Raw genomic sequence first — 27,613 nt, forward strand, 5'->3', positions numbered from 1 at the left:
GACTGTGCTCAGGGCTGGGCCAGGCGGTGCTCGGCTCCCCCAGGCGCTGGGAAGGCTCTGGGCTCCATAGGAAGGGCCCCGTTCCACAGCTCAGCTTTGGGTTTAGCTAAATGACACTAAATTACTGCTACTCACTGTGCAGAGCATGCAGGGCTTCAGAGCTAACCAAGCGAATAACCTGCTCTGTCCAGTGCAAATGGTTACAGTTCCTGCAAATTCTGATCAGGTGAAGACAGGATTTAACAAAAACGTAGTAACAGGGAACATTAGAAAGGCGTGGCTACACCAAGTACTGAATATATAAAAATATGATAAAAATATCGTTACATACATATCGATACATGCAAGAAAAGTTTCTTCTTTCTATGAAGAAAGTTATCTTGCATGTATCTAAATAAAAAAAAATAGAGATATTATTGTATCTGGGTGTTTGTACAAATTTGAGCAAGGAACTGTGCAAAAAGGCATTTAGATAATGCTTTAAAACACTAGTGGTTTTCACATTGTGTATATGGATGCTTCAAGCTCTCTGAAGTGAGTAGCTTTTTCTGTATCATATTGATCTGGCACATCTCCTGAGCCAGATGGGACAGACTGTGTCACTCAAAAAGAGCTGCAAAAAATCTGACTGACAATTCATAATATAAGTATTTTGTATCAGACAATTTTCTTGTTTGTAAAACAAACAATGTACTCCACTTCCCACACCCCCAAAAAAACCCTTTTCCAGACTAATAGGCAATTGTTTTTTTGTTCCAGAAAACACTCAAAATCCTGATATAAAGAAAAGAATATCCTGCTTTTGGTAGTTCTGCCATATGCATATATGTTTACAGAAGCAGGACTAGTTTCCCTTCCCCTAAATTTTGTTTACTTTGAAATTACCAAACACCATTAAAGTAATTCTGAGGTGTCACTGCAAAACTGGCACCTCAGAAAGTTACAGTGCTGCTCTGTAAGTTTAATCTCCTACAAGCCATGTAAGAAGTTTTTTAAAAAGGGAACTGACAACACCTCACCAAAGCTTTCAGGACACCGTTGATCAGCCTCAGCTGCCTGGCTGATCCTCTCTGTGAAGAAAGAAGTCTGGCTTGCTTGACTCCTGGTTACCACTCCTTACATTACAGAATTAATTATGAGCATAAACTTGCCTAAGACCATCTCTATTTACAGTTCTGCTCTTGTAGGGAATAGTTTTGTGGTAATAAGTTGGACAAATGTCAAGTCCATCAACTGGAGTGATGCAGAAATTAATGATCTGGTACGTGGGTATTAAATATTAGTAAATATTGGTTTGAACATGGGATTAAATGTGTCATAGTGCAATCCAGCTGGTGTTGCTCCAGTGACATAGAAAATGGAGAAGTATTACCATTTTTTAACATGTGCTTTATTATTTGGAAGTCTCATACATCTGAAGTACTGTTAGAAGGAGCACCTGGAGAAAGGTCAAACCTAGAAGCATGCATTTGAAAGGAAGAATTGTCTGTTATTAATGAAATATTTCAAAGACATGGAAAACAAGCCTTTTTGTCTTAGGTTTACAGGATTGTTCCACAAAAATGCACATTAACTTTATCACAATACATACAAATATTGTGGATGGACAATAGAAATCACCACCCTTCCATATGAGATGCATCAAGAATAAATTGTTATCCCTTATAATGTCAGAAACAGAAAAGGCACCATAATAGAATGTTTAGAAAAAACTCAGTTTATGCCATTATATTTTGATTCAAAAGTGTAAGAATTACTGTCCCGACTTAAAACAAAAAGCCTTTCACACCTGTAAATTATCATTATAAACTTGTAAACCTTTACATTTTTTTCCAGAAGTATCAGGTGCAAATGCAAGGCAAATATAAAATCTATTGACTTATTAGATTACAAATACTACCCTACCCCATGAAAAAGCTGTAGTTACAAAAATATAAAAAATATTCTAACTCCCATTGTTAGATCTTAGTTTCAATCTACACTGCATTAAGAGTCCAAAGCCAGATCTGATTTGGACACATTCCTAGAGCAGGAAAGTGCTGTTTGTCTTATTTTCACATCATTATTGTGACCTCCTCCCACGGATTTGCTCTCTGGGTTTGTTTTATTTATTAGTGCATATTAAGGATGCCAAGTGCTGGGTGCTGGCAGGTTGTATTTTTCAATGGATGGAGCAGCATAAGTGCTCTCAGTGTGCTCTCCTCCCAGAAGTGCACTGCTCTGAGAAGAGAAACGTCATTTTTTCTCCAATCCTCCACAGGAGCTTTGTGTAGCAGCCATGCCATTTTCATCTATAACCTGTGACCCCTTGAAAGGAATAAATTCTTCTCACAGGCCTCAGTAAGGAGCTGTGGGAAGCTCAGCCACTGCTAATGCTGGGTCACAGACAGGGGCTGCTGTGGCAAGGACAGTTCCTGGCAGCATCCCATCTTCCTCATGTGAGAAATTGGCACAGCTTTATCTGGATGGTGTTTCTCTAGCCCTTGGCTTTAGTAAGCTGGATCAGCACAGGATGCTGGACCAGCTACAACAGCAGCCTCACAAAGTGCCAGTAGACATTACAATGAGTTTTCTTCTAAATAATAACTTAAAATAAATGACTAGATTGAATGTGATATTTGTGATGAATAAGCTCTGTAACAGCTGAGCCTAAGCCTGACAAATGCTAATGCTTTCACATCTGAATAGTGAAAGCTCTGTTCCTTTAGCCCTTTATCAGAGCTAGCAGAAGGTGTCCAGCTTCCAGCTCTAAAGAAACAGAAGTTGTCCTTTGTTTTGCAGGGAAGCTGGCAGAGATTAGTGGAGTCACTCAGCTGTACTCACAGATAACCACCTTGTTCAGCTGGGCTTTGAGCAGCACTCAGAATCATTCAGACAGCAGTAGGGCTGTGGAAGATTTAAGTGTCAGCTGTACTTTCATTTTCTTTATGCTTGGTGTAAGACTTTTTCCTTTAAATACCTTCCTGTTCATTAGAAATCAGCCTAGCATTTCTCCTGGTAACAACGTGTCAGTCTGTGCAAGTTCCAGCTGGATTTTGGCCAGCTCCAGGGCCTGTGTGATGTTTCCAAACAAATGCTCCCCACAGACACAGCAGTTCTGAAAGGGTCGTGTTTTACCCTACTTGAAAGGATTGACTGTACTCACATCTGCTTTGAGACACTGACTTACTCTGTTCCATTTGTATAAAAGATGTGGGCTAACAGGAGCCTCCTGGAATTGTTATGGCAGGAAGTGTTCAGCGCTCTTATGCTGGGATCATGTGTTGAATAGCACAGGAAGAAGAAGATTGTATTCCTTATTATGTTTCAGTTTCATAAAAATATTGTTCAAGCAGACACCACGTTCACTCCTCTGATCAAAACTGTATATTCCATTCCAGCTGTGCTGGGATGGCAGGATTTCTTTTCAGCAGAATTTCAAAGGTATCTGCACACATCTGCTGAAGATTTTTTTAAATAAGCACGTTGTCTCTGCATGCTTGATCAGGTTTGGAGAACACTTAACAACAAAAACAACAAAAATTAAACCAAGCAATACCTATAATGTAGGAGTTTTGATTTTTGTTTAGTATAATTTTAAGATGGGAAACAAATTCCTATCTAAACAATTGAACTTGGCATTTCTGTTTTGTAAAAAACCCACATGACAGTAGTAATTTTAATGAGCAATTCCCTTCCCCAACCTATTGAGTCAAAAGTTCACAAATGTAACTTTCAACCAAGGCACAAAAACATTTACTGACTCTTTCTTCTCACTGCTTTCTTCACGTTCTTCCCCTTCCCCTTAAAAAAAAACTTGGTGTAACAATGTCTTCTATACCAGACATAACTTTAATAGTCCAATAAGTCGTAGCAGTATCTGAGTCTGGCTCTATCTATTTTGAATTTAGTTAAATTAGATAAACAGCACATTCTCAGCACATCATTGTTCATTGTCTGCATTTGCCTTGACGGGGAGGGGATGAGGGGGAAAAGCCACAGTAGTTTCATGCATATTTTTCAAGAAACTTTATGTGGAAGTCTTTCACTTTCTCCAGTAGGATCTTCAGCTTCTCTACTGGAGGAAGAATGGTCATTCTGAAAAATAATATTTAAAGAAATAAAAAAGCCAGCCCATATTATCTTCAGAACGAACTAAACTGTGATCTTTGCACAGATCTTGATTAATCCCAAGGCACAGCAAGTAACATGTTAAGTTTAACATCTTTTTGACGTTATTATCGCTTTTTTGCATTTATACTTTAATTGAACTATACTATTAAACTAGAGCAATTTGTTTCTATTGGTTAGAATACAGGAATTCAAGAACTGTTATTTTCTTTTGAGCGGTGTAGAGGATTATCCATAAGAAATAACAGCAACTCAGTTTCCACCATTGGGCATTTATGCCAAATTATACCCAGTTTTTTGAGCTTTAAGAGTTGTCAGTTATGAGTAAATGTACATTTTTTCTTTAATTGAAACCCGAGTTCAGAAGCATTAAAACAACATCCCATTCTGCAGGTTTTAGTGCCTTTTTCCCTTCTTCTGCACACCCTGAAAATCCCATGGGGTGTGGGATTGCAAGGCCCACAGAACACAATGGCTTTCCCACCCTGGTGCAGGAATGGATTCTCTAGGTTTTCCCTGGAGCTGTGTGTACCCAGATCTGACCCAGCTGGCTGTGCTGCACAACTGCCAAGGCTAAAGGTACCCTCTGCTTTGTGGTTTCACACACAGAAACAACATAGCACAGGGTGAGGAAGACTAAATTCTGTGCTAAATTCTAGCCAGCAGTGGCTTGGATGGAGCAAAGTTCTGTTTATTGGAAGCAAAAGCAACAGTTTTGGTATTAGAATATTTAGTTCAACATCTTGTTTTGGTAGAGTTATACAGAGTGTTTAAAGAGCAGATTTATAGGGAAGATACTGCATTTTTCATGCAATTTCTCCCATCTGGAAACACAGCTTAACCCCCTCCTCCCCTCAAAAGAATGCAGGGAAATTTTTGTAATTCCAGAGCCAACTTTAAAATTAAAGTCTAAACTATTAGTATTGTTTGTAATCCTGGAGGAGGTATTTCAAATGCCAGTATGTAAAAACAGAATGAAATTATGCCAGCAAGCTGTGAAAACACCATAAAAACTTGTATAGCTCATCTAGCAGACCAGGTCTTTGACCTTGCTGTCAGTCCACAGAAACTGCCCAGTGGAAACTGAGACAACATAAACTGATATAAAAATCCTTGCATTTCATCAGAAGAGAAAGAACTGGGATGATGCTTTACTTACTACTGCTAATTTGCTTTAAAACAAACAGAAACTGTACCTGAAATGGTAGGTTCCTTCTCTCTGGCCAAATCCACTTCCAGGTACAACACATATTCCAGTCTCTTCCAGAAGTTTCATGCAGTAGAACATATCAGGTGCCATTTTATGAGCCTAAGGGAATGGATGCCTCAGAATTATTGAAGTTGAAATATTCCTAATATATAGAATTTCATGATTGCTTTTTTCCCCCTGAAATCTAATGTTACATTATTAGTTTCTTATTGAATTTACTAAGGAAGATGAGGAACAAATGCTAATGGGGCAGTTCACACTGAATTAACTAAAAGTACTTCATGGAGGAACAGGGCTGAAGAACTTACACAAAAACTCACTTCAAAAGAAAGGGTTTAGGTAATTTTGTTATTCCCCTTGACTTGCTTGTAACTTTTGTCACAAGTCTGAAAGCTGTACTTGGAAAAATCTAAGGCACTGACATTTGATAAGATTAAATTAATTTGAGAACTGTGTGTTCCAGTTCTGTTGGCAGTTACTATTTTTTTCCCCCAGAATAATCTGCTGCCTAGGAAGTCCCCTGATTAATAACTATGAGAGGTTCTTAAATATGTACAGGTTATATCCCTAATCAAATAAGCAGCTGAAAAACAGCCCTATTTTTGTTCTCAGCTGTGCTAATAAAATTCCCTTTACAAAATGAATATTACAAATTAGGTTTCAGAGCTCTACTTAGGAAGAGAAAGACTTATCATTTATTAACATAGGTTACTGTCCCAAGGGCAAAAAGGTGAAATTTGTAAGGAAAGCTCCAGCCCTCTTTCCCACTCCTGGTGAATGAGGCTTCTCTTGTAGGGTCAGTAGCACACTGCCACTCACACATGCTGGTCCCCCTAACCCAGGCAAGGGCAGCAATTTGGAACTGCACAGGGCCAGCTACTTGTGTGACAAACACCAATATCCTTGGGGACACTCAGCCTGGGAGCCTTAGCACTGGGATGAAATGATCTGCTCTCTTTTCCTCTCTTCAAATAAAGGTCATGTTATATTTAAGATCATACACAGCCCATGAAATACTGCTTTTGTTCTCCATCTCTGGAATCAAAGTTCATCATTAGAAGTGGCAGGCGCAGGTGAGAGGAGGTTGAAATGGATTGGGGTGAGAATGACTGACTGACCTTTGCTTCCTCAATGGCTTTGGAAGGAATAAAGATCCGAGGGAAAGCGTACATGGCTCCTTGAAGGGGGTTGCAGTGAACTCCTGGGATCTTGTTAAACATGTCTTCTGTTAGTTTGGCTTTTTTGGCAAGATTGTTCAAAACAGATTCCTTCTCCTGTTTAAAAGGAAGTTGTTCAGTTGGACACATTTCAAGTAGCAATAAAAACACCAGGAGAAATGATGATGTTTCAAAAGGCCCTCCCCAAATCAAACACTGGTAAGGCTTTGCTGAGCTGTTAGAGCAAACCATGTTCCAAATTCCAGTTGTGCTCTTAAAAACAGCATTGCAAAAAGGCTTTAGCAGGGTACAATTACAGTGTTACATATAGACAGTAACCTGCAGAAGTCTCTATCTGTGTGCTCTCTTTTTACAGTCTCCTTCCTCAGCATCCACTCCTGCCTCTTTTTAGAGACCGTCTTAATTGAACCTTTGATTTGACTTGATAGGAGAAACAAAAGAAGACTCTTTGGTCTCTGTGCATAATTTGAGTTCCCAACACTTAGGACAGGTTTGTGAAATGCACAAAAGAACAAGCATGTTATTGCTGACCTTTATGAACTGTGCATAAGATTCTTCTCCAGGTACTGGAGGATTCACCACAATATCCATGGCTGCTTGTCCTGAGACTGGAGGGCAAAGGCGAACAGAGAGCAGCTTAACGAGCTGTCCTTTGATTTCTGGGTGCAAGTTTATGACCTCCATGTAACCTCCTCTGTAGCCACATCTGTTGCAAAGTGAACAGAAGAGACTGGTTAACTTCAAGTCTATAAATACAAAAAAGCAATGAAAATGATTGCAGAAGTGGAAAGACAATTGATGAGAATCTCACAATAGGTAAGATACAGCTTGTTGAAACAGCAGCCACACTGATAGGGTTTAAGATGGAGCTGCATGACATGTCATTAAGTCCTAGTATCCCATACAGAGATAAAGGTGGACATGCAGCTTCCCTGGTAGACAAGTTAACAATTAACATGGATCTTTAATCTTCAGAACAAGAGCATATGGCTGTAGCAGCATACATTTAATCAAAAAATTCTTTTTCTTCCATGTCCTCCTCCCCAAAAAAAACAAACCCAAACATTTGTAATATCCCAGTGATTATTGAGCTGTTCCCTTGAATGTTGGAGGCCAATTTTCCTTTATCACAGGTCCAGATTGGGACTGTAGGATTTCACCTTTTGGGACTGAGGCATTAGGTGTCTGAAAGAAATACGCTTATTATTTGGTACTTTAAAATCCACTGAGTTAATCCATTACTCTGTGCTTGTTTTTCTTTTCTTAATAGTCTTTAGTTAAAATTAATAGAGGATTAATTATGGTGGATTACCTTCAGGTCAGTAATATGAAAGCGCTGTCCCACCAGATTAATGAGGAAGATGAAATAAAAAAAAACCAAATCAGACTTACTCGCCCATGTATCCCTTAGAGGTGGAGTGAAAAGAGGCCAGCTCAACATTGTTATAGTACTCGGGTCCCATCTCATACAGAATCTTTTTGAAAGAATGAAACTGGCATCCTTCAGAGTACACATTGTCCTGGTAAACCTGAACAGTCAGAAGACATTAATGTGCTCTGTTCCCCCAACTAAGGATAAAACACGGCCTTTAGAGAGGCAGATCTGAACTGAAGAAACAGTCCTTACAATCAAAACTTCAAAGCTGTTAGAAGACACAAGGCTCTTTGTTGAGTATTAGTTACTGTAATGATACTTTTTATCTGATGTGACCACGCTTAAATGCTGGGCCTTTGGAGAACAGTGAGCTCCTTTGGATGATTTAACCTTTACTTGTATGTTTGAATTGATTTTCCTTCTGTTTCTTCCATTTGAAGTGGTCTGAGCACCATGTAGGTTTTTAGGTCTGTTCCTGCAAAGTTCTTCCTTGTGTCCCCTACACTTTCTCTCTAGTTCAAACCCAGATCAAGCCACCTGTTATACTGATCCTTTGATATTAAAAATCAGGAATGTCTCTTCATGTCTTAATATGATAACAGAGAGTCTGTTCCCTGTACTTAAAAAATACCACTGCCACACATGGAACAAAATTGTACCTCATATGAGTACCCTTAGCTGTGCTTTTGAGAGAACAGATTATTTCATTACCTCATCAGCCAGAAGAAAAAGTTTTTCTTCCCACGCAAAGTGTATCACATCTTCAATGCACTTTCTGTTTTGCACCTGTCCTGTAGTTCGATTTTTAAAGCAAGAGGAGAATTAGTGGAGGGTACACATACAAATCTTTTCATCCACACCTACTTAGATTACCAACTTTTCAAGAAGATATCCCTCTTCCTCAGAAAAGTGCTATTGAACTTTAGAATTCAGTTCACTAAATATGAAATTAAGGAGCATTTTTGGAAGAATTATGGTACAAGGTAACTTGGTCCATCTCAAGCAAAGGGAGTGTGAGATACAGTACTCAGTCAAGGACTTACTGAGAGTACTCTGTGTATAGCTAATCATTATAAATGCTCCCATGCATGATGGTTAGGAGGGAGCTAGCTTCTCACCAATCAACATCAACTACTCAAAAAGCTAAATTCTGAGGGAGGCTTGCCCCTGAGTTCTGAGTTATTACAGTCATTGCCCCTCAGAAGCCAAGAGGCTACAGGCCATGCCAGAGGCAAGATCTTTCCTAAAGACCAAAAGTGACTGAAAGTCATTCCACAAGTCTGGAAAACTTCAGTGGAAGCAGCAGCTTCAAATGGGATCCTGTGAAGTGAATCTGCTCCCTCCTTTCTGGAGTTCCAGGACACTGAAAGTATGTTTCTAAAAGTAAAGTCTGTCCTACTTAGAGCACTGATCTCTGGAATTCAGCTCAACACATTTAATATGTACTCAGGATTTGCCTGCAATGTCAAATGAATGAAAAATGAAAGAAAATGGTCTTAAAACTCCTTCACTAAAGAAAATTCCTACAGACCTGTGGGATTTCCAGGGTTGATGATGCAGAGGACTTTTGGATTGCAATATGCCTTAGCTTCACTCAAGGCACGGCGAAGTTCGTTCACATTTAGAGCCCAGCAATTTTCTTCATCCAAGTAGTAATTCACCTGGATAGCATCCAGTTCAGAGATGGCTGCTGAGTATAAGGGATACTGGGGAATAGGAATCATCACTCCTGTTCGGGATTTGCCCCCTCCTGAGATCAGGATCTTTAAAATTGCCTGGGGAAAAAGTAGGAATTAAAAAAAATTAAAAAGGTCATGCACTGGAATTAATAATATTCTCTGGAATAAGTTATTAGACTTCCTAAAGAAGTATAGAGTTAAGGTGGATTTCTGTCCTAGAAGCAGGTAGTCAAAGAGAGTTGTTTATTTCACGTTGTTACTGGCAGAGTGAGGATGGTCTAAGCTTAATGGAATCCTCTCATGTCACAACTTCCAAGATCATGCCTGATCAACTATAAAATTTAGGAAGAACATTCTGAGCACAAGGCTAGAGGGCAAGTTGAAAACAGGAATATCAAGATCATTATGTTTTTGCTGTGCCCTGTTGTAAGCAAAGAAGCTTTAGCTAGTTCTTGCTTATTGCCTTCCATTCATTTTATCTCATTAACCACAAGAGACCAATAAATAAAACCAGAAATTAGAACTGGGGCCTGTGCAGATTCTCCCTTGGAACAGAGAAACCTGTTTTACATCAGGAGCAATTATGTTTTCATTTTCAAGTAACAGAACAGACCAAAGTCTGCGTGTCTTGGGATGAAAACAGAGTCATATGTAGCTTATGCCCAGAAGATACAGACAGAAAGGTAATGTTTGTGCTAAGGTCAGTCCAGACTATTCCCTTGTGCCCAATGTCTGTGTGATGTGGAGGCTTTTTACATGTGAGTTAAATAAAACAGTGCACAAGGGGCAGGAAGCAGAAAGATTTCTTGCCTTTATAACCACAGGAGAACTCTGAAGTACAGGTGCAATCAAATCAAGCATCCTTATCAGCATGTAATTGGCATCTAAACCCAAAAATATCTTTTCTCTCAGCAGCAGTATCCTTTCATTTCTTTGTGGTTCTAGTACAAAATCTGCTGCTCTGTGCCTCTCATCACATACTCAGCTGCTAAGCTAATGATTTATAATCAACATAATTTTGTACCCACCACGAGTTTAAAAATACCAAGCATCCAAAACATATAATCAGGACCAAATGCATATTTAAAAACTCCTTAACACCCTCTCTCCCCTGAGGTGTGAAACAATAGTTGTTTTATCTTTAGAAGGGCCAAAGAACGAGACTCGTAGTGCTGGCTTTACATCAGTGGTGCAATCAAATCGGCACGGTGCAGATCAGTTGTGCTGCGCTGCCATTCCTGACAAGCTGCCAGCGGCAGAAACTCTGGAAAGCCAACTGACTGCAGAGCTCTGGAGAGCTGCTCCTGCCGGATCGCTGTCGTTCTGAGCTCTGCCACTAGATGTCCTTTGAAAAACCACCCTCACCGACACGCTGCCAAAGGCTGCCTTCGCAAGAGCCAAACTGCTGCTGCACTGTCAGGAACTGTGTCTGTGTAAAGGAGCAACCTGATAGAGACTGGGATTCCTGTCTTAACGAAATAACTTATCAAACTTATCTTTGAACCTTGGTTGAACCCAAAACCTGAAGTTTTTCTCAAACAAACTAAAATACACAAACAGAAATAAATCTTTGGGATTTTCACTGGCATTGATCTGCACTAGCAGAGTTTACTTGGAAGAAGATCTGAGAGTTCTCACCTCTGAGGTTCATTCCCTCTTCCACTGACTGATACCCTCTAATCTCCAGTGTTTATGTGCCTTAACCACTGAGAACAACCATTATTTAGTCTGAATGCACTGAGTCTTCTAAATTTATATTTAGGCACCTGTAGCTCATTTCATATTACCTCTACAGAAAGGTACAATTTTATGTACGCTAAGAGACTTTGCACACACTTCTTAGCTGGCTCCTGACATTCACACTGGTTTGTTCACAGGATTGGATATTCATTGAATGTGGCTTCCTTGTCTGCCAGATCAAACTCACAGGACTTGGTGAGACCAGAGGTTCAACAAGGATCTGTATTAGCAGAGGTAACAGTTTGTACCAAGAAGGAACAGGTTTCATTTGTCACTCACAGAAATGCCATCGCTTGCCCCAGTGGTGAGGTAAATGTTATCTGGATCTGCAGGAACCCCTCCATCTCTTCTCTCAATATATGAAGCCACATCCTCACGGATGCAATTTATACCTTGACTAGCAGTGTAGGATCCTGTGAAAAATACAGAATGAGATGAGAATTGAGTGCAATGGACATCAGATTTTCTGTTACTAGCAAAACTCCTGAGCTGGTATTGGATGGAGTAGTTTGTATATATGAGCCATATTTATATGGATCCCCAGGATGGGTTTGCTTTTTTTTCCATGGAGTAGGAAAGGAAGCTGGTTTGTTCATAGAGCAAAATAATTTATTTGGAAGGAAACAAATACAATAAGCATCACTAAAATACAAAAATAACATACTGGATTGGTAAAAAGCATGATTTCAAGCCTACTTTGCAAACTGGGACAACAATCCCATTTTTACTATCTTTCAGTTGCTTTCTTTATGTTGGAAGCACTCCTGAATGTAAACAAACTCCTATTTAAGTAATGGGAACAAGGAAAAGAGGCAGCATGTGCAATAGAAAGGAAAGTAATTTCTTTCAATCCATGATAAATATAAGGGATTTATTTGCCACATGAAAATAACATATCATTTTCTCCCACAGTCTGAAACCAAAAAAATCCCAAACTTCTTCTCTCCTTCCCTCACAGCATCTCCCACAATCACTTTTCAACAGAAATGTCTAGAATCTTCCCAATCTCACGTGCAGTTTGCAGAGCACAACTAATAATCATAAATAAAAGATGTTAGATTCCTGTGTGCATCACTGCCAAGAATGTGCAACAAACAAAAAGTGAAAATAAGCCTAGGTCAAGGTGAGGAATGAATTCAAGCTATGAAGCCTAAGACTGATGGACAAAGAAGTGGCAAGTGTACATCTATTTTAGAACACTGTCAGGAAGCTGCAGAATCTTCTTTGCTTGTTGGGTAGAGTGGAATAATTGTGCCTGACTTAACTCTTATCACTCTGTTGTCTGCTAGTAGTCTGCCTGGTAGGACTACTGTGAAAGCATGATTTAAAATGACAAAGAACTTTTGCAAGCACTGCACAATTGCATGGGATAAAATGGTGATTCAGGGCACAAAGTTCCCTGATGTCCCAAATATTTACTTTTACAGGACTAGAAGTTATATTAGGTCTGTACATGGGTGTTTGACCACAGCCAGGAGGATGCTGTTAAAGGAGGAGAACAAACCTAAGCTGTCCTTCTGTCTTGTGCTCCATTGAGTGCTGAGTCCTACCACTCTGAGGACAAACAGAACATTTAATTGCACTGTACTTCTACACCGACTTGTACTTGACTAGAACCCATGTTTGCACTGTGGGATCTAAATAAATAAACCCAACCCAAAAAACTGCATATATTATGTATTTTTATATATAGGAGGGATGTCTCAAATGCCTGGAAAGATATTCCAGTTATCCCACATGCAAAATAAGTGGTGTCAGTAGAATCCCGGAGTGTCTGGACACAAGAGAAGTTGAGGACACATCTGAGCCTTAATACATGGCCTGGGAGTAGTGAGACTCAAAACCATCAGTAGGGTTTTGCCAAATGATGTTCACTGTAAGTGAGGGCATTCTAGTTCACCTCCTGAGGAAATTTCATATTAACTTTACAATTAATGCCTTTAAATAGGCTGCTATAGATATGGGTGCAACACTTCAAATGACTTTGACCATAGGTAGTGATTCCCCCTTTGTGTTGGATTGACAAATTTGTCAAAAAATAAGGTTTTGAACACGACACAGCGGGGCCAGTTTTTCATCTTTGCTTTCTCACAAGAAAAGCAATTTCTCCTTCTCAGCCACGGAAAGAACAGCAGTAAGTTGTCAGACTACCAACAAAGTGATAGGGGTGACTTCCACTCAGCTGCACATTTCTGTGCCTCTGGCTGTGTGTTTTGGGAGGCTGAACAGAGGCTGATGAGCTCCAGAGGCCAAGAGGAGGGGCTGGCACACTTTACTGGAGCCAGGGAGGGTGGACAGGGGGCAGAAACCAGTACAGCACATCAGTAAAGTCTACAGTGGTTTTAGTTGTCAGGAATTTAGAGGTAGAGTTGTTCTTGGCATAAATCATTTCAAAATTAAAAAACATTTGGACTCCAGAACCTCAATTTAGCACTGAAATGAACAGTGTGTATTCAGAATTATCATCTTATTTGAACACTGCAATTGTTTCAGGCCTACTTCCTCAGAATCTACTGAGCTAACAGAAATTATGGGAAATGTGTGATCTGCTGAAAAAAAGGAACACATTTCTGAAATATTATGCAAGACTGAATTCTTTATAACATGGGGTTGTGGTGTCCCATGCCGCCATGACCTTAAGGGGAAAGGAGCACCAAGAGGCCAAGACAGCTCATTCTGAGAACTCCTTCCACATCCCTAAATTAGACAATCATTACAAAGAAAGACTGAGTCAAAATTCAAATGTATCCCCAGCAACTCCTATGTGCCAACAGTACTATGTGGATTTATTGTTCCAAAGTAAGACAGGAGAGGGATTCATTGAGCTAGAGGAACTTCTCAGTTTTGACAATGTGTTTTTAATGGTCTACATTAAAAGACAAACCAATACAAAGAAGGTGAAGATAAAACACATTCTGTATTAGGCTATGTTGTCAAGCTTGAAATGCTACTAATGCAATCACTGTTTATGTTTTGTTTATTTTATTAAGTTTCATAGCACCTACTCTCAAAATATACCAGTGCAAATAGGCACTGCAATCACAAAGATTAAGAAATATGCCAATTACTGTAATAAGTCCTCTGAAATGTCACTGTTTGCCTACTTGAAAGGAGGTAAGTGTGCCAGATTCTTTGCTGCACCCAGCAGCTGTAGCAGTATCTGCAGAGTAGAAATTCTCATGGCATTTGTCAGGTCAGCACAGTCACTAGATGAGAGAGGAATTGTCTCTTCCATTTCCTTTCTAATGAATATGCAAAGTTTGTGCTTATGTGGATATGACATGTGCACTCTTGTAGGAACAGTGGTTGAAGAACAGAGCTCTGTAGTTCTTTCAAGAGTTATTTCACCTTGGAGAAATAGAGCTTTGACACCTTCAGTTAAAACTATCTCAGCAAGGTGAAAGACTTCCAGCAGTGTATCTTTCCTTATCACCTTGGTACCTGAGTTTCTAATACCCCAGAAAACATACTTGAACTGATGGTTCAAAATGAAGATCCAGGAATGTGCACTGGATCAGCTGAGATGGACATATTGTTTGTTGACACCAGCATTACAGGGACAGTGGGCTCCTTGGCAGGGAAACAACTGGGGAAGGTAAAAACTGTAAAACCCTCCACCCAGTATTTGCAGGAGACACAGAGCCCTGGATTAAGAGATGTCATGCCAACAGAACAGAGCTTCTTTCCTGATACAAAAACCCCTCAGCACTCCCTTTAGAGTTATGCCTAGATGTTATTGTGGCAAGGGCTCCATGGATGAATAATCCTCACCCTCTGCTCTGGGACAAGTCCCACCAAAAATTCCCCCCATTGGTCACCACCTGCAAACCTGCCCCCACCAGCTGAAGATATTGAACCAGCTGTGTTGTTCCTAACACCAGAACAGCTGCAGATACTGAACCAGCTGTGTTTTTCTACCACCAGAGCAGAACCTTACCTAAGCTGTTTCCTCCACAGCCCTGCAAGATCCGCCTGGCGCTCTTTTTGGCGTCTTCGGGAAAGCTCGGGCTGTCCAGCAGGTTTGGGTATGTACACAGGGCCACCACCTGCAGTGTCAAGAACATGTCAATTGGCCACTTTTCATTAGTTATTTTAACTTAGTTAACTTTATGTGAACTTTCCTTGGAAATGAAGATCACAAATACTGGCTAATTTAAAACAGAGGTTATTGATGAAGAGTTTGCAGTTGTTTTTTTTTAAGGGTTGTTCTCACAGAAGAGAAAATGTCTTATCAGGTTCCAAGTTAAGCTGATAAAAACAGTTCTAGAATTATTAACTATTTTTATTACAGACAGTGAAGATTCCAGGTGAGCTAAGCATAGTGCAAACACAGTTAACTATTCCTATGTTATCTCTAAGCAGATCTATCCTCCACTCCTTGTGTATTACTAGCCCACTTTTATTGACAAGAAATCAAGATTTTAAATATGGAGCAGAACTGAGAAATACAATCACATTTTGAAGTCCTAGTGGCATGTTCTAATAATCTTTCCCCCAAAAAATTTCTAGTTCTTACTGATTTGAATTCGTGGGAAATATTTAATTAAAAAAAGAAGTGGTGATATAGAACATAGTAAAAGTAGAAACACAACCCAGCAGAATTAAGTTAATGAAGGAATGTAAGACACAAAGAATTGAGAGGTCTCTCTTGAGATCAGCTTAATTTATTCCAGTCTCTCTCATTTTTATGCTTAAATGGTGTAATGTGGACAGACTGTTGTCATCTTGTGGGACAATGACAATGAATTAATCCATGTGTGCACACAGTCATGGGGAGAAAGGATTTCCCATTTTATTTAATAACATTGGAATAACCTGTAATACACTTGAATAATTTATAAGCTCAGGTCTCCCTAGTTTGCTGCATAGCTTGATTTTATAATCTCATCATCTGGACCCTCAGCTTGATAAAGCTTCAGTTTGTCCTGGAACTCTCTGAATTCACATTATTATAGACAGAGGAGTTTACATGAGGGTGTGAGGGATGCTCAGTAAATAAGATAACACTAATTTTAACCTTATTTTTGTTTTAGGAATAATATACAAATATGAATTCTGTTGTAATCTTTCCTAAAAGTTAACCTACCAATTAGCTTGCCCAGAGGTAAAATGTGCAAAATGAGACACAGTACAAGTAGTTGAACCCAGCTACGTGCAGAATTCAAAGTATTCTCTCAGATGAAGAAAGGCTTTTGTTTTTTTCTTTAAAGAGAACCACTTCCTTTCTTGAAGAGTATTATTGATAATGAATGTGCTGACTGATAACACAGAAGTGGCAGGAAAAAGTATGGGTGGGGAATGATATGGAAACTAAGGAAAGCTACTGTGTTAAAAGAGGACAAGCAGCAAACAATAGGACTTTGGCTCAGAAATGAACATTTACAATTCTTTACAAAAGAACTATTTTAAGTCTAATTGCATCTAGGGAATCAACTATACTAATACCTATATCACACAGCTTCAAGGCATTCTAATAAAAAATTAATAATAATATTTTAGTAGCCTTACCTGACGGAGGAAGGTGATTGGTCTCTGTCCCATTGCATGTGCATCTCCAATATTGGCTTTAATCACTTCAGTAAAAGGTTTTTTGATTCCCTAGAAAGGGATCATTCAGAATGTTTTGTTAGGGCTGTAGTAGAAGATCCTTTTTTAGTATCTGTCATGTGGCTGTAACAGCTACAGTGTTTAATGTAAAGCTTAATGCATTTCTTATACAACACTGCTAGGAAATCTTAAATGGTTTATAGAAATTTTGTTGACTGTGACACATTTTTAAATTATAGACTGGCTTTTATTTTTCTGCTAGCTGCAAGTAAGAGACTGACTTGGCTGGAAACCACATATTGAAGTAGAAAAGATGAAAAAAAGGCATTTTGAATTGTCAGTATTAGAGCTACTTCTTTGAGATACCTAAGGGAGGGATGGATCAGTCAAGAAGCTAAAAAGACTTGAGGATATTTGAGAAACCACCAATAAAAGAAACCTCAAGACCTTTAGTTCTTTGAGAGTAAAAACAAAAAAGTGCTTATTTATTTTATACTTAGACTAAGTATTCCTTGTATGATGACCCCACTTTTCCATGTAGAGATGGTTCACAAAATATATCCTAGTGAGGCTCTGTATGATAAACAGAAGTGCTAAATAATCACCATGAATATTTAAAAGCTTCCTAGTCTCCAAAATCTGAACAGACAGCCATTTTTCCTGTGAGAAACTGAATAACATCATGAGAACACAGGGAAAGAAGTTAATGAACGTTGATTAGCAATCACAGCTCTTTAAAAAGCAAAATAAAATAAGGGCATAAAAAAGGCTAGGCATTGACTGATTGAAAAAACCACCAGAAGTTTAAATAAAAAAGATTAACTGAAAGTAAAGGCCAACATTACAAGAAGAATAAGTGAAAGAGGCAATAATAAATTTACAGTTGTTCTAATGTATATTTCAGAGATAGTAGGGAGGCATCCTAACAGTGACAGAATTGTCACATGGTCTAAGGAACTGCAAAATCAGAATGATCAGTCTTCTGTAGAAAATGACCTATAACAACTTGCTCTGGGTATGGGCTCAGAAAGCTTCTTCCTGGTCCATGTATTTACAGCCAATTACTGGATTTGGATATAGAATATGTAGCTGGCAAGCCTTAACTAATTTCTGCTTTTCCACCATGGACTATGGAGTTGGACTTCAATGGCAGCCCAGAAACCAGATGTGGAAATAACAATAATACAGGTGGTCACCAGGGATACAGATTCCCAGGTACGCCAGGATTTGGAGGTTCAAGGCTGCACAATCCCCAGTACCCCACTGGATGGATCCAGTCCATCATATATCTGAGAGCCTTTGGGAGTTTTCTTTTAAAATTAAAGATGTAGTTAGAAAGGGCATTAGGACCAGACAATTGAGCTTACATGATCCTGATTCAAAGGGTCAATTTTATATGGCGTTACATTTAGCAGCAATTGGAACAAAAAAGTTCACTAAAAATAATTGAAAGTGACACACTGAGTCCATCAAGTCATTTGCTTTTATGCTTGTTGATCTAAGTGAGCCGCCAAATTAAGAGCTGCATTTCAGCTCTAAATAAAAAATTAGAAATAGGGATGCCAGATAGACATTACACTTATCTGAGGCTGAAGTTTAGTAATTTATGAGTAATGTAAACAGCTAAAAATGTGTGCTCTTCAAGCTATCTGGGATCCACTGACAGCACAACACAGTTTCATTCTAATCACAAATAAGTAGGAAGGTGTATTTAGAAGAAGAACAAATTCAATTTGCTTGAAATGAAGAAAAATTCCCATGTATTTTGGTTGCATTTGGTCCTTATAGCAAATTGAATCGGTTTCACTAGATTTGCAAAATAATACAAATCTGTTAAGGAATATGGATGGTATTTTCTTTGCCTAAAGTTAGGCAGTCTGAGAAAACAGCAACAGAAATTAGAAATACTCAGATTTATTAGATCAAAACTAAAACAAACCAACTCTCTAATAATAGAAATACCTTACATTAGACTAATCATATTTTTTGCTCACAAATACTATTGTGCTCTGCAATTTAAAAAAACCTGCTTTTTTGGTTAGTGAAATGCTGAAAGGTACCTGGCATTTCATAATGTACTTTTGGAGTTTTTATAGTGGTACAGCCTTTAAAACAAAGGTAACAGATCTTTTTGGTGCCTGTGTCACATTTATCATAAATAATGTTGAAGCTTATTAGCACTGGCGCCATTTATATCTTTACAGTGGTTTTGCCATCACTGCAAGTATAGGATCATCACCTACTGCACAAACCCCACACTCCCTTTGCTTCTCACATGATGGATCTGGAACAAATAGCAAACCATCCACAATAGTTCTCTCACCATCAAATCTGGTTGGAGAAGGAATGCTGCATTTTCTGTGTGGTACACACAGTTCCCACTTGGGCTTAAAGGCCCATGGTTCTCTTGACTAATTTGTAATTCTTGGTCTCAGCTACAAGAACTGTTGTCTTTTTTGTCTTTCAAAAGAGAAATGCTTTTAAATAACTGGAGCCTTTTCCTTCCCTGACAACGAGTTAATATCAGCTTTAGAACTGTCTTCACGAGACTTGCTGTATCCTCTCCTAGTGAAATCTATACAAGAATTGCTATGGCCACCTAGTATTTTTCTGTTACTTGATTTCCAGTCTCTCTATGGAAAAAAAAAAAAAAAGAGTATCAGAAGTTGTTTAGATTTAGTTTAGGACAAAAAGTTCTAAACAAGTTCTTAAAAACATCTTAAAAAGTTCTTTAGAACAAAAAGTCCCATCTTACCGTTTCAAAAAGAAGGAACAGAAAACAACAACAGGCAAGTGCCAAATGTTAATGAGTCAAAGTCCCAAAGCAGGGCTATCAGAAGCTGGCAGCAAGGGGAGTCTAGACAGTGCCTGATACTCTCAGATGGGCTCAAGGCAGAATTCTGCTCAGACCCTTCAGACAGAGCAGCATCAGTCACCAGCTATGTGTGTCAAGGCTCCTCCTGTGGTGGTGGGTGTGGGTATCCAAGGGGAGAGTTATGCCAAATACTTTTTGGAAGGTCTGTGGAAAGATCTGTATGAAAGGAGGAAATGTGAATGTGGTGTTGATAACCTCAGTATCAAACTGTAGAGCAGCAGGAAAAGGGCTGCAACAGGTCATGGATTTATTTCACTGCAGAAGGCTGAGCAGTCTTTAACCATGAGAGCCACACACCTGAGGTGAGACAAGTTATGTCCCTGCAAGCCAAGGAACAGCCAGGGGGAGCAGGAACTGGGCCACTGGAGTTGTTTTGCTCTCCTCTAGGGATGCCCCAGCATATTTGGAGTCCCATGGCCTCAGTCTGGGTGCAGCCAAGGGGTGCTCCACAGGCAGCCTGGCTGCACTGAAACAGGCAGAGCTTTGCAAAAGGGAAGCTTGCATAACAGGAGCTCTAATAACAAATTCGTGAGCAGTAGGTTCCAGATTGATTCTCCTGCCTTGTGAAGGGTGGGAGACAGGGGTGTAAACCACATCAAGGAGGAGAAGAAATGCCCGGCCCTACAAAACAAGCTGTGCCCTAGCCTCCTGCCTTTGGCGGCACGTCACACTGTGCTCACAACGTGATTCAGCTTCAGCTCGGAACAAGGCCAGGCTCCTGCCACTCCTCTGACAGGGGCAGCAAACAGATCCATGATAGGAGCCCTTTTTTAAAGCTGTAGAAGCCATCTTTCATCTCCACATGTAAAAGAGAAAATATAAAAACATGTACTGTCTTTTAGAAGCCATCTTCTGGATAATTACAGGATTTTAATGGAATAAAAGAATCTTCCAGGATTTGGAATATGCTCTTTGGGAATTACTTCCTTCAACTGTTACTTCTGTCTCTCTGCTCTTTTTAGAGGAAATGCATCTTTTAAGAAACCTGATGAAACCTGAAGCAAGCCAGACACAATTATTCTAACAACTGTATCTAAATATCACACAAATTTGGGAGAAGGGATTTTTATACATGAACTAGAATTCATTGGCACAAAGTCAATAGAAATCTTTATGCAGTTAACCAGGTTTGGGGAAGTTTCCTCTTCCCCTAGACACCCCCAGAGCCTCAGGAAACCCATCAGGAAAGGAGAACAGTATGAAATGATGAGCTGTCTCTCAAGGAGAGAGTCATGATGGAAGAAGTGTTGGGAGAATTACTTGATCAAAAAAGCAATGTGATGCCAGAACATACAGCACCCCAAAAACTACCATGAGGGCAATGTCCTGCCAGGAGCTGCTTTGTCTCTTAGGAGTTTTAGTGTACCTGGAGGTTCCCTTTACAAAGGTACCATCTGATAGTGCTGGCAAACTGCAGAGTACCACCGTGCCCAGAAAGAGTAAAGAATGGTACAAACTGACCTGACACTGTCTTTGTTAAATCTTCAGCAAATTTCAAAGGAAAACCATCACTCTGGAGAGAGCATGTGTGGATTTGGTAATGGCAATAGGAAAGAATTGAAAAGAGTTCCCTCGAGGAGTCCATGAAAATGTGAGCTACTTTTAATCCCAGAAGAGAACTGTGGTATTACAGCTATTTCTGAATTTCAGAATTTGCCTGCTCCTGGCTGCTCCCAATTGTCTCCTTTTCATTGCCATGGCTTTGTGCCTCCTCTTGATGGGTATCAGGCAACAACATCACACTATGAAACACTGCACTATTTCCTTGAGACTGCTTTTGCTGTGACTTGCACAAACAAGCTCTACAATCAGAGCTGGCAAACCCAAACATTTCAGCATAGCTGAGATCTACACTGTAGTAGCCAAGTTGCTTGCTTGCTTTTTTCTCTCCTCCTGTCAAGAGACCAAGAAAGCACTGCCCAGAGGCCCTTAACTAATAGGGACCTGAAGACCTGAATTAGCATTCCAATCTTTTTATTGAAACAGCTCACAGCAGAAAAATAAACCTGACCTGCTTACCATGGAGTAAGGCTTTGAGTTTGTATTATGCTTGTGTAATTCAAGCTGACATGAGCTGGTTTGGGGAGAAAGGAGAAGGCAAATTCTGGATTTTGACTTAAAATGGCAGTGATGACTTGCATGCCCCTCATATCACACGAGAAAATCAGTGGGGCTGACCATTAATTGGCAGATCTGATCCAGAGATTACAGAACAGGACTTCTCCTCAGGTTACTTCTGCCTGACACATTGATCAAAGTGGATTTGCATTCAGAATTTTTGCCTATATAGATAAACCACTAGATTTCATAACAGAATTAAATGACAGAATTAAAATAATACTCATTAGAAAGTGATTAGACATTAAGACCCTCTTAACTTGGAGAGTTACTGGATAAGGTATATTTTAGAATAAATTTTGCTAATGTATTCAACCAGAAAATATCAAAAACTGGATTCTGTGGGTTGTGAGCTTCTGAACACGATTTTGATAATTGTGCTCTTGAAACCAGTTTTCTTTCACCTTCATCTGCAGTAGTTTTTGGTATCTTAAAAACCATGGGTTTTACTACAGATTCACTTATGTATGCAACATGTACAGACAACTGAGGAACAACAGTTCTGTCTTAATGAGGTCAGATGCTCTTGCCTGGAAGATACTTCCTTCGTGTGCACATAGTCACGTATTCAAAGCAGAAAATTATAGGATGGTAATTTAAGCTTAACATCTTTCACTACTGGGTGTACCAGTCAATCTTGTCTCTTTTTCTTGGCATGTTAAATTATATTTCTGCGTGTCATTGTCTAAATTGTATTTTATCTTTCCAAAACTCCCAGGGACACAGTCAACTCACATTTACAATTAAGGCTGGATTCTAAGTCAGATTTTTTCTATTCTATTTAAAAGTCTGATGAATTAGTGAGGGAAAAAAAAAAAAAAAAAAAGCTCTACGGTATTTTAATCAAAATACTTTAGCAGAAGGAGCCTGAGATTTCAGTTACCTAAGTAGAAGGATTTTGGTAGTTTTATTGTCTAAATAGCAATGTAGGGAGTGAACAAGTGGCTTGAATAAACTTGAAACAGGAACCTATTTGCAATAGTTATGCAAATGAAAAGCGTGGGCACAGGAGATGAATGTACAACCTTTTTGCTGTAAAGGTAACAGAAGAATAGGGCCTTCAGTGTATAGAAACTGTATAATGCCAGTGAAGGCCCATGGCTCCAGGCCCAGGGTTGGGATGTGCTACCCACCTGTGCTATCTGATGGAACTCCCTACATGCTACCAATATATCCCTGCACCCCATCCCTCTCCCCCTTTCCACCCTACAATTCCCTTTCTGTAGCTTGAAAGTTTGCAAGGACCTTGTGTGCCTTACACTGGGCCAGGCTCTGCTTCCAATGTCACCTGAGCTGACCTGTGGATCCTGAAATGCTGTTTGATTTGCACATGCTTTGCAAGGACATGTAAGGCAGCTGAACCTAACACAGAACTTGACATTATGTAAAACCCATTCAGGAACTGGGGAGAAAAGGAGTGTATAAGTGAAATGTCACAGTAACAGATATGAAGGGATTTTCCACAACAAGGTCAGTTAAAATTAGCATGAATGCAAAGCAACAAATCAGGTATGTGTCCTACCTCTGTAAAGATAAGTTAGTTTGTCAATACTGATTAGGTAAAGAGAAGGGCTCTTCTCAGACCTTGCTTTATTCTTGCATTGAATTTGTATTCAGGAGCAAATTTCTAGTCTGAAATGTAATTAAAGTCAATACTTGATACAGTGGCCATTTGTTAGCAAGTCGATACAAAGGGGGTAGAAAAAAGGTCTTATTTGATAGAGTTCTATTTAGAGTGTAATCCTTTGTTAAAATATGCCCGTGCTCTAGCTTTAAAAAGTTGCCAGAAACACCAAGGAAAATGGTTGGAATTAGTTCTTTCTGTCATCTTAGTAAGTCAGAACCAGCTGATTGCTACCAATAGCAAAAAGGAAGAGAAAAAGGGTTTTCACTTTCAAAGCATGACACAATTTCAAAATTGTGAAAAAAAGGCTCAGGAAAGTAATCCAATCACTGATTTTGCAAGTGATTTCCATCTTGAAAGACTTAATGTAGATCAAACCCCTGATTTTCCACCTAGATGAATACAGGACACAAGCCAACAAAACTTGTGAAATCCAAGTACAGCATGCCCCACCTGTATTGGGCAATCAATCTTATTCTGCTTTAATTGAGTATTTTACTAGTCACTTACATTGGCTTAGTCCCAGGCATGAGAGCTAAAACTAATGCCTCACTTTTATTTGTTCTTTTAAGGAATATCCCTTCAGTTGTGCCGTCAGAGACTTCATGAGTAACATTTCAGTCCTTTTTTCTGTGTGCACTGTGGAGTTACAGCTCCTGTTGTGATCATTTGCAGTTAATATAGAGTAGCAGCAAGTGCCAGAGAGAAAAACAGAGGAGCTGCTCTTTGGGATCTGAGACACCAGAACAAACCTCAAGGAAGATGAAAGCTTACACTGTGCAAACAGTTTCAAGTAGCTGTTTTATAGTCTCCATAACAGCTCTATGAGTATTAACCAGTATGAAAAGTAACCAAATGGAACAAAGTTTAAACAGGGAGAGCCTCTATCACATCTGATTATATACAATGGCTGCATTTAGGGTGCTTTTAGTTGAGAAACAAATTACCTAAAGGCATCTGGGCAGAAGAAGATAAAAGATTTACTGCCATTGTTTCACCCCCGCCTGTTCCTGTTACCCCCAGCCACTGCAGTGTTTCCACCTCATACCAGGGAGCCTGTGCTCTCCTGCCTGTGCAAAGCTCCTTCCCCATCAGATGTAGAAGAGTGTTATGGGGCAATTCTTGCTGTTAGTGAAGAGTGGCTGTGGATCTAGAGATGCTGTGGGATATCTTCCCTGAAGCAGCAGCCACTTCAGCCTCTTCCCTTTATCCAGCAGTGTAATTCTGCTGGCACTGCTTGGCCTAACCCTGTGAGCTAAGGTTGAGAGGGCTGGAAAAAGCTGTACAACTTAATGAAAAGGAAACAAAGAAGTGCCATTGATGTGTGAGCACACAGAATTAAATTTCAGACACACACACACAAAAAATAGACAATTAGATAACCTATAATACTTTACTTACAAGGAACCTAGGTATTACTCAACACTGTATGCTTTAGCAGACAGCTTGATTAAACAAGAGAATGAATAACAGTATTTTTGTCAGAAAAGAGGAATGAGTAACTTGAGTAGTGTGGAAGCAAGTAAAGGATTTCTGCTGAAGCTGATTAGTGTTCTCCGCAGATACACTGTCTCAACTTTTGCAGTAATTCTGTCCTCTTTCCCTGCCAGCTGGGAAAGAGATGTTTGCCTTACTTGTGTTAGAGCATAGTCACCTCTAGGAATGCTGGTAGCCATTATCAATGGCAAACATTATTTCATGAGACTGGTTCCAGGAAAAAAATATGAAATGGAAAATGCCACATAAGTAAGCACAACACTAAACTGACATAAAAATCTTTTAATAAAGCAATTGCCAATGATTTGCTGTTTTATTTTTTCAAAAGCGCGCAGTAGATTATTCTTTCTGCCAGTGATTCAGCTGCTAACTGGGAGGAGTTTGTGAAGGGCCTTTTATATTTGTTTTGTCAAGTAATATCTCCTGCTCTGTGATGTTAACTTGAAAACAAACATACTTCAGTGAGAACACTGGAAGATTTTATACTCTAGAAAATGCATCCACTAGGGAACCAAGTTGCATAAACACAATGACACCTTTATAAACAAGTTCTGAGGCAAAAATCAAAACAGATGTTCCAAAATTAATTCTTCATTACCACTCTGAAGTTTTAAAGTGAAATTCTAAAAAAAAAAGCTATTTGTAATAATTATTGAGTTAGACATAAATAGTTGATACATATACTACAATGAACTGAAAACAATGTTTCACCTTCTAAAACAAGGGGAAACAAGTAACACTAAGACCAGATAATCACCAGTTTACTCTCATGGTTAGAATTGCTGTAGCGCGTTTTTCTTCAAAGCACTTTACATGAACTAATGAAAATGGTCTTGCAGCACCGGTAATAAGGCATTAGAAAGACTCTCTAAAGCAGTGACAGCATGGAATAATATCTAAAATGATAGAAAAACTACTCTGACAGATGCTTCATCAAAACAAAAATAAATGTGTCCTTGTGATGAGAGGGGAAGCTGTGGTTTGAACAGCAGAGGCAAAAAGCCATGTCTGTATTGCTAAGGGCTTTTTATTATCTTTTGTTTTGATATTCGAGGAATAAGAAAGAAATATGAAGAGCAAAATACAAGCACTGACTGATTTGGATGCTTTATTTAGCACATACTGGCCCAGACCCTTAGGATCGGCTTTATTATCTCATCCGCCAAAAAGAACCAACCACCTACAACTTTGGGCAGCGTTACTGAGTGCCTGTGCTCCGAAGGTTTGTCCTCAGGCACCTCAACTTCTGCAACTAAAAAAAAAGGAGCATTATCGGTGATCTCCTTGGATGATCCAGAGCAGCGCTGGGTGAGGCTGCGGAGCAGCGCCTGGAGAGCCGGGCCAGCTCACCTGTCAGGAGCCCGGTGCCTCCTGCCCCGGCCAAGGCAGGATCTCTAAAATTATCACGAAGGACTCAAAGGCTCTATCAGTATGATGAAAGCTGGTCACTCACCCCCTTGTATAACACAAAGGACACGGGATTGCAGCAAAGGGTCAAAGTGGCCGGAGAAATGTAAACACTGCTTTATGGGGGTGTCCCGTATCTGCCTTAGGCAGCCAGTGACACAGGATAAACAGTAGCCGGCCGGCGGGTTCCTTTGTTTCGTGCCTCTGCCGCCTCCCGTGGGAAGGGGCGCGGGGCCGGGGGTGCGGTAGCGGAGCGGGGCCGGGCACAGCGCGTCCGGCCACGGCTCGGGCAGCAGAGGGATGGAGAAAACGCTGCTGTGCTCCGAGAGTTTTTAACTCGGTAGAAGCACTGCAGCCGTACTCGCGGTGCCTCCCGCTTTCCCGAGGCTTCCACAGGGTCACGTCTCAGCCCCGCGGGGTGTCACGTCCCCGCCGAGCCCCGCGACACCCCCAGCCGGGAGCGGCGGCGGAGGAGCGCCCGGGGCAGAGCCGGTGCGGCTGCGGGAGCGCGCCCTGCCCTGTCCTGCCCCGCCCTGCCGCCCCTGCCTCACCTTCCGCAGCTCCTTCTCGATCTCCCCGGCTTTCAGAACGATGGGGCCGCGCACCGCGTATTCCACCGCCTTCACTTGCGGGTTCATGGACTCCAGCGTCAGGATCTTCTCCCTGCTCGCCTTCTCTTTGATCTTCACGGCGGAGGCCTTGGCAGCGCTGCTCCAGCGCACCGTCCCCTCCCGCCGGGGACCCCGCGGCTGCCGCCCGGCCGCCAGCGAAGCGGCGCAGCGCAGAGCCATGTCCGTCCTTCCGCCCCGGCAGCCCCCCGGCCCGCGGCCGCACAGCCGTGCCGCAGCTTGCCTGGCAACCAGGACAAACCGATGCATGGTCCTTCGGGTAGCTCCCAAAACCAGATGAAGGATACAAGTGCTGCGGATCGGTGCGGTTTGTAGTCGGAACAGGGCGCTAGCCAGATGCACGCGAGCAGGAGGCGCGGTCAGGAGAAATGCCGAAGAGCTGGCACAGTTACACGTACACGCTCGATCCTCTCATGTCCAGATCCCGCAAACTTAGCTGCAATGGATACAACTGATCTTGCAGCGTTGCGATGCCACCACAGGAGCAGAATTAGAAATAGAAACCACCATTGCATCCGAATAGCGCTGCAGCCCCCTGCCCCGACAGAAGTGTCCGCGCTAGTGCTCTGGAAGAGTCCCGGGCAAACCCATCCTTTTCCCAGCCGGAGCCGGCCCCGGCCCCGG

General features: G+C 40.6%; 1 protein-coding gene across 1 annotated transcript; it reads right to left on the minus strand.

Annotated features, from left to right (window-relative positions):
* Positions 1-1,368: 1,368 nt before the first annotated feature.
* Positions 1,369-27,613, minus strand: GPT2 (glutamic--pyruvic transaminase 2). The gene is made up of 11 exons (XM_030956213.1): positions 26,912-27,613; positions 16,801-16,890; positions 15,230-15,338; positions 11,572-11,705; positions 9,405-9,648; positions 8,585-8,664; positions 7,891-8,027; positions 7,030-7,204; positions 6,439-6,594; positions 5,307-5,419; positions 1,369-4,077 (listed from the first exon to the last, which is right to left on the minus strand). The coding sequence occupies exons 1-11, from the start codon at positions 27,236-27,238 to the stop codon at positions 3,987-3,989; spliced, it is 1,656 nt and encodes a 551-aa protein (XP_030812073.1). The 5' UTR covers positions 27,239-27,613; the 3' UTR covers positions 1,369-3,986.

This window comes from Camarhynchus parvulus, chromosome 11, assembly GCF_901933205.1.
Source record: "Camarhynchus parvulus chromosome 11, STF_HiC, whole genome shotgun sequence".
In the NCBI taxonomy this organism is placed as follows: Eukaryota; Metazoa; Chordata; class Aves; order Passeriformes; family Thraupidae; genus Camarhynchus; species Camarhynchus parvulus.

Excerpts from the sequence above, each read along its gene's own strand:
- GPT2 (XM_030956213.1), bottom strand. The coding sequence starts at position 27,238 with ATGCATCGGTTTGTCCTGGTTGCCAGGCAAGCTGCGGCACGGCTGTGC. Across the intron at positions 11,706-15,229 it reads CTGTGGAGGAAACAGCTTAG|GATCCTACACTGCTAGTCAA; the intron begins GTAAGGTTCTGC and ends TATTTTTCACAG. Across the intron at positions 8,665-9,404 it reads CAACCCTGGAAATCCCACAG|GACAGGTGCAAAACAGAAAG; the intron begins GTCTGTAGGAAT and ends ATCGAACTACAG.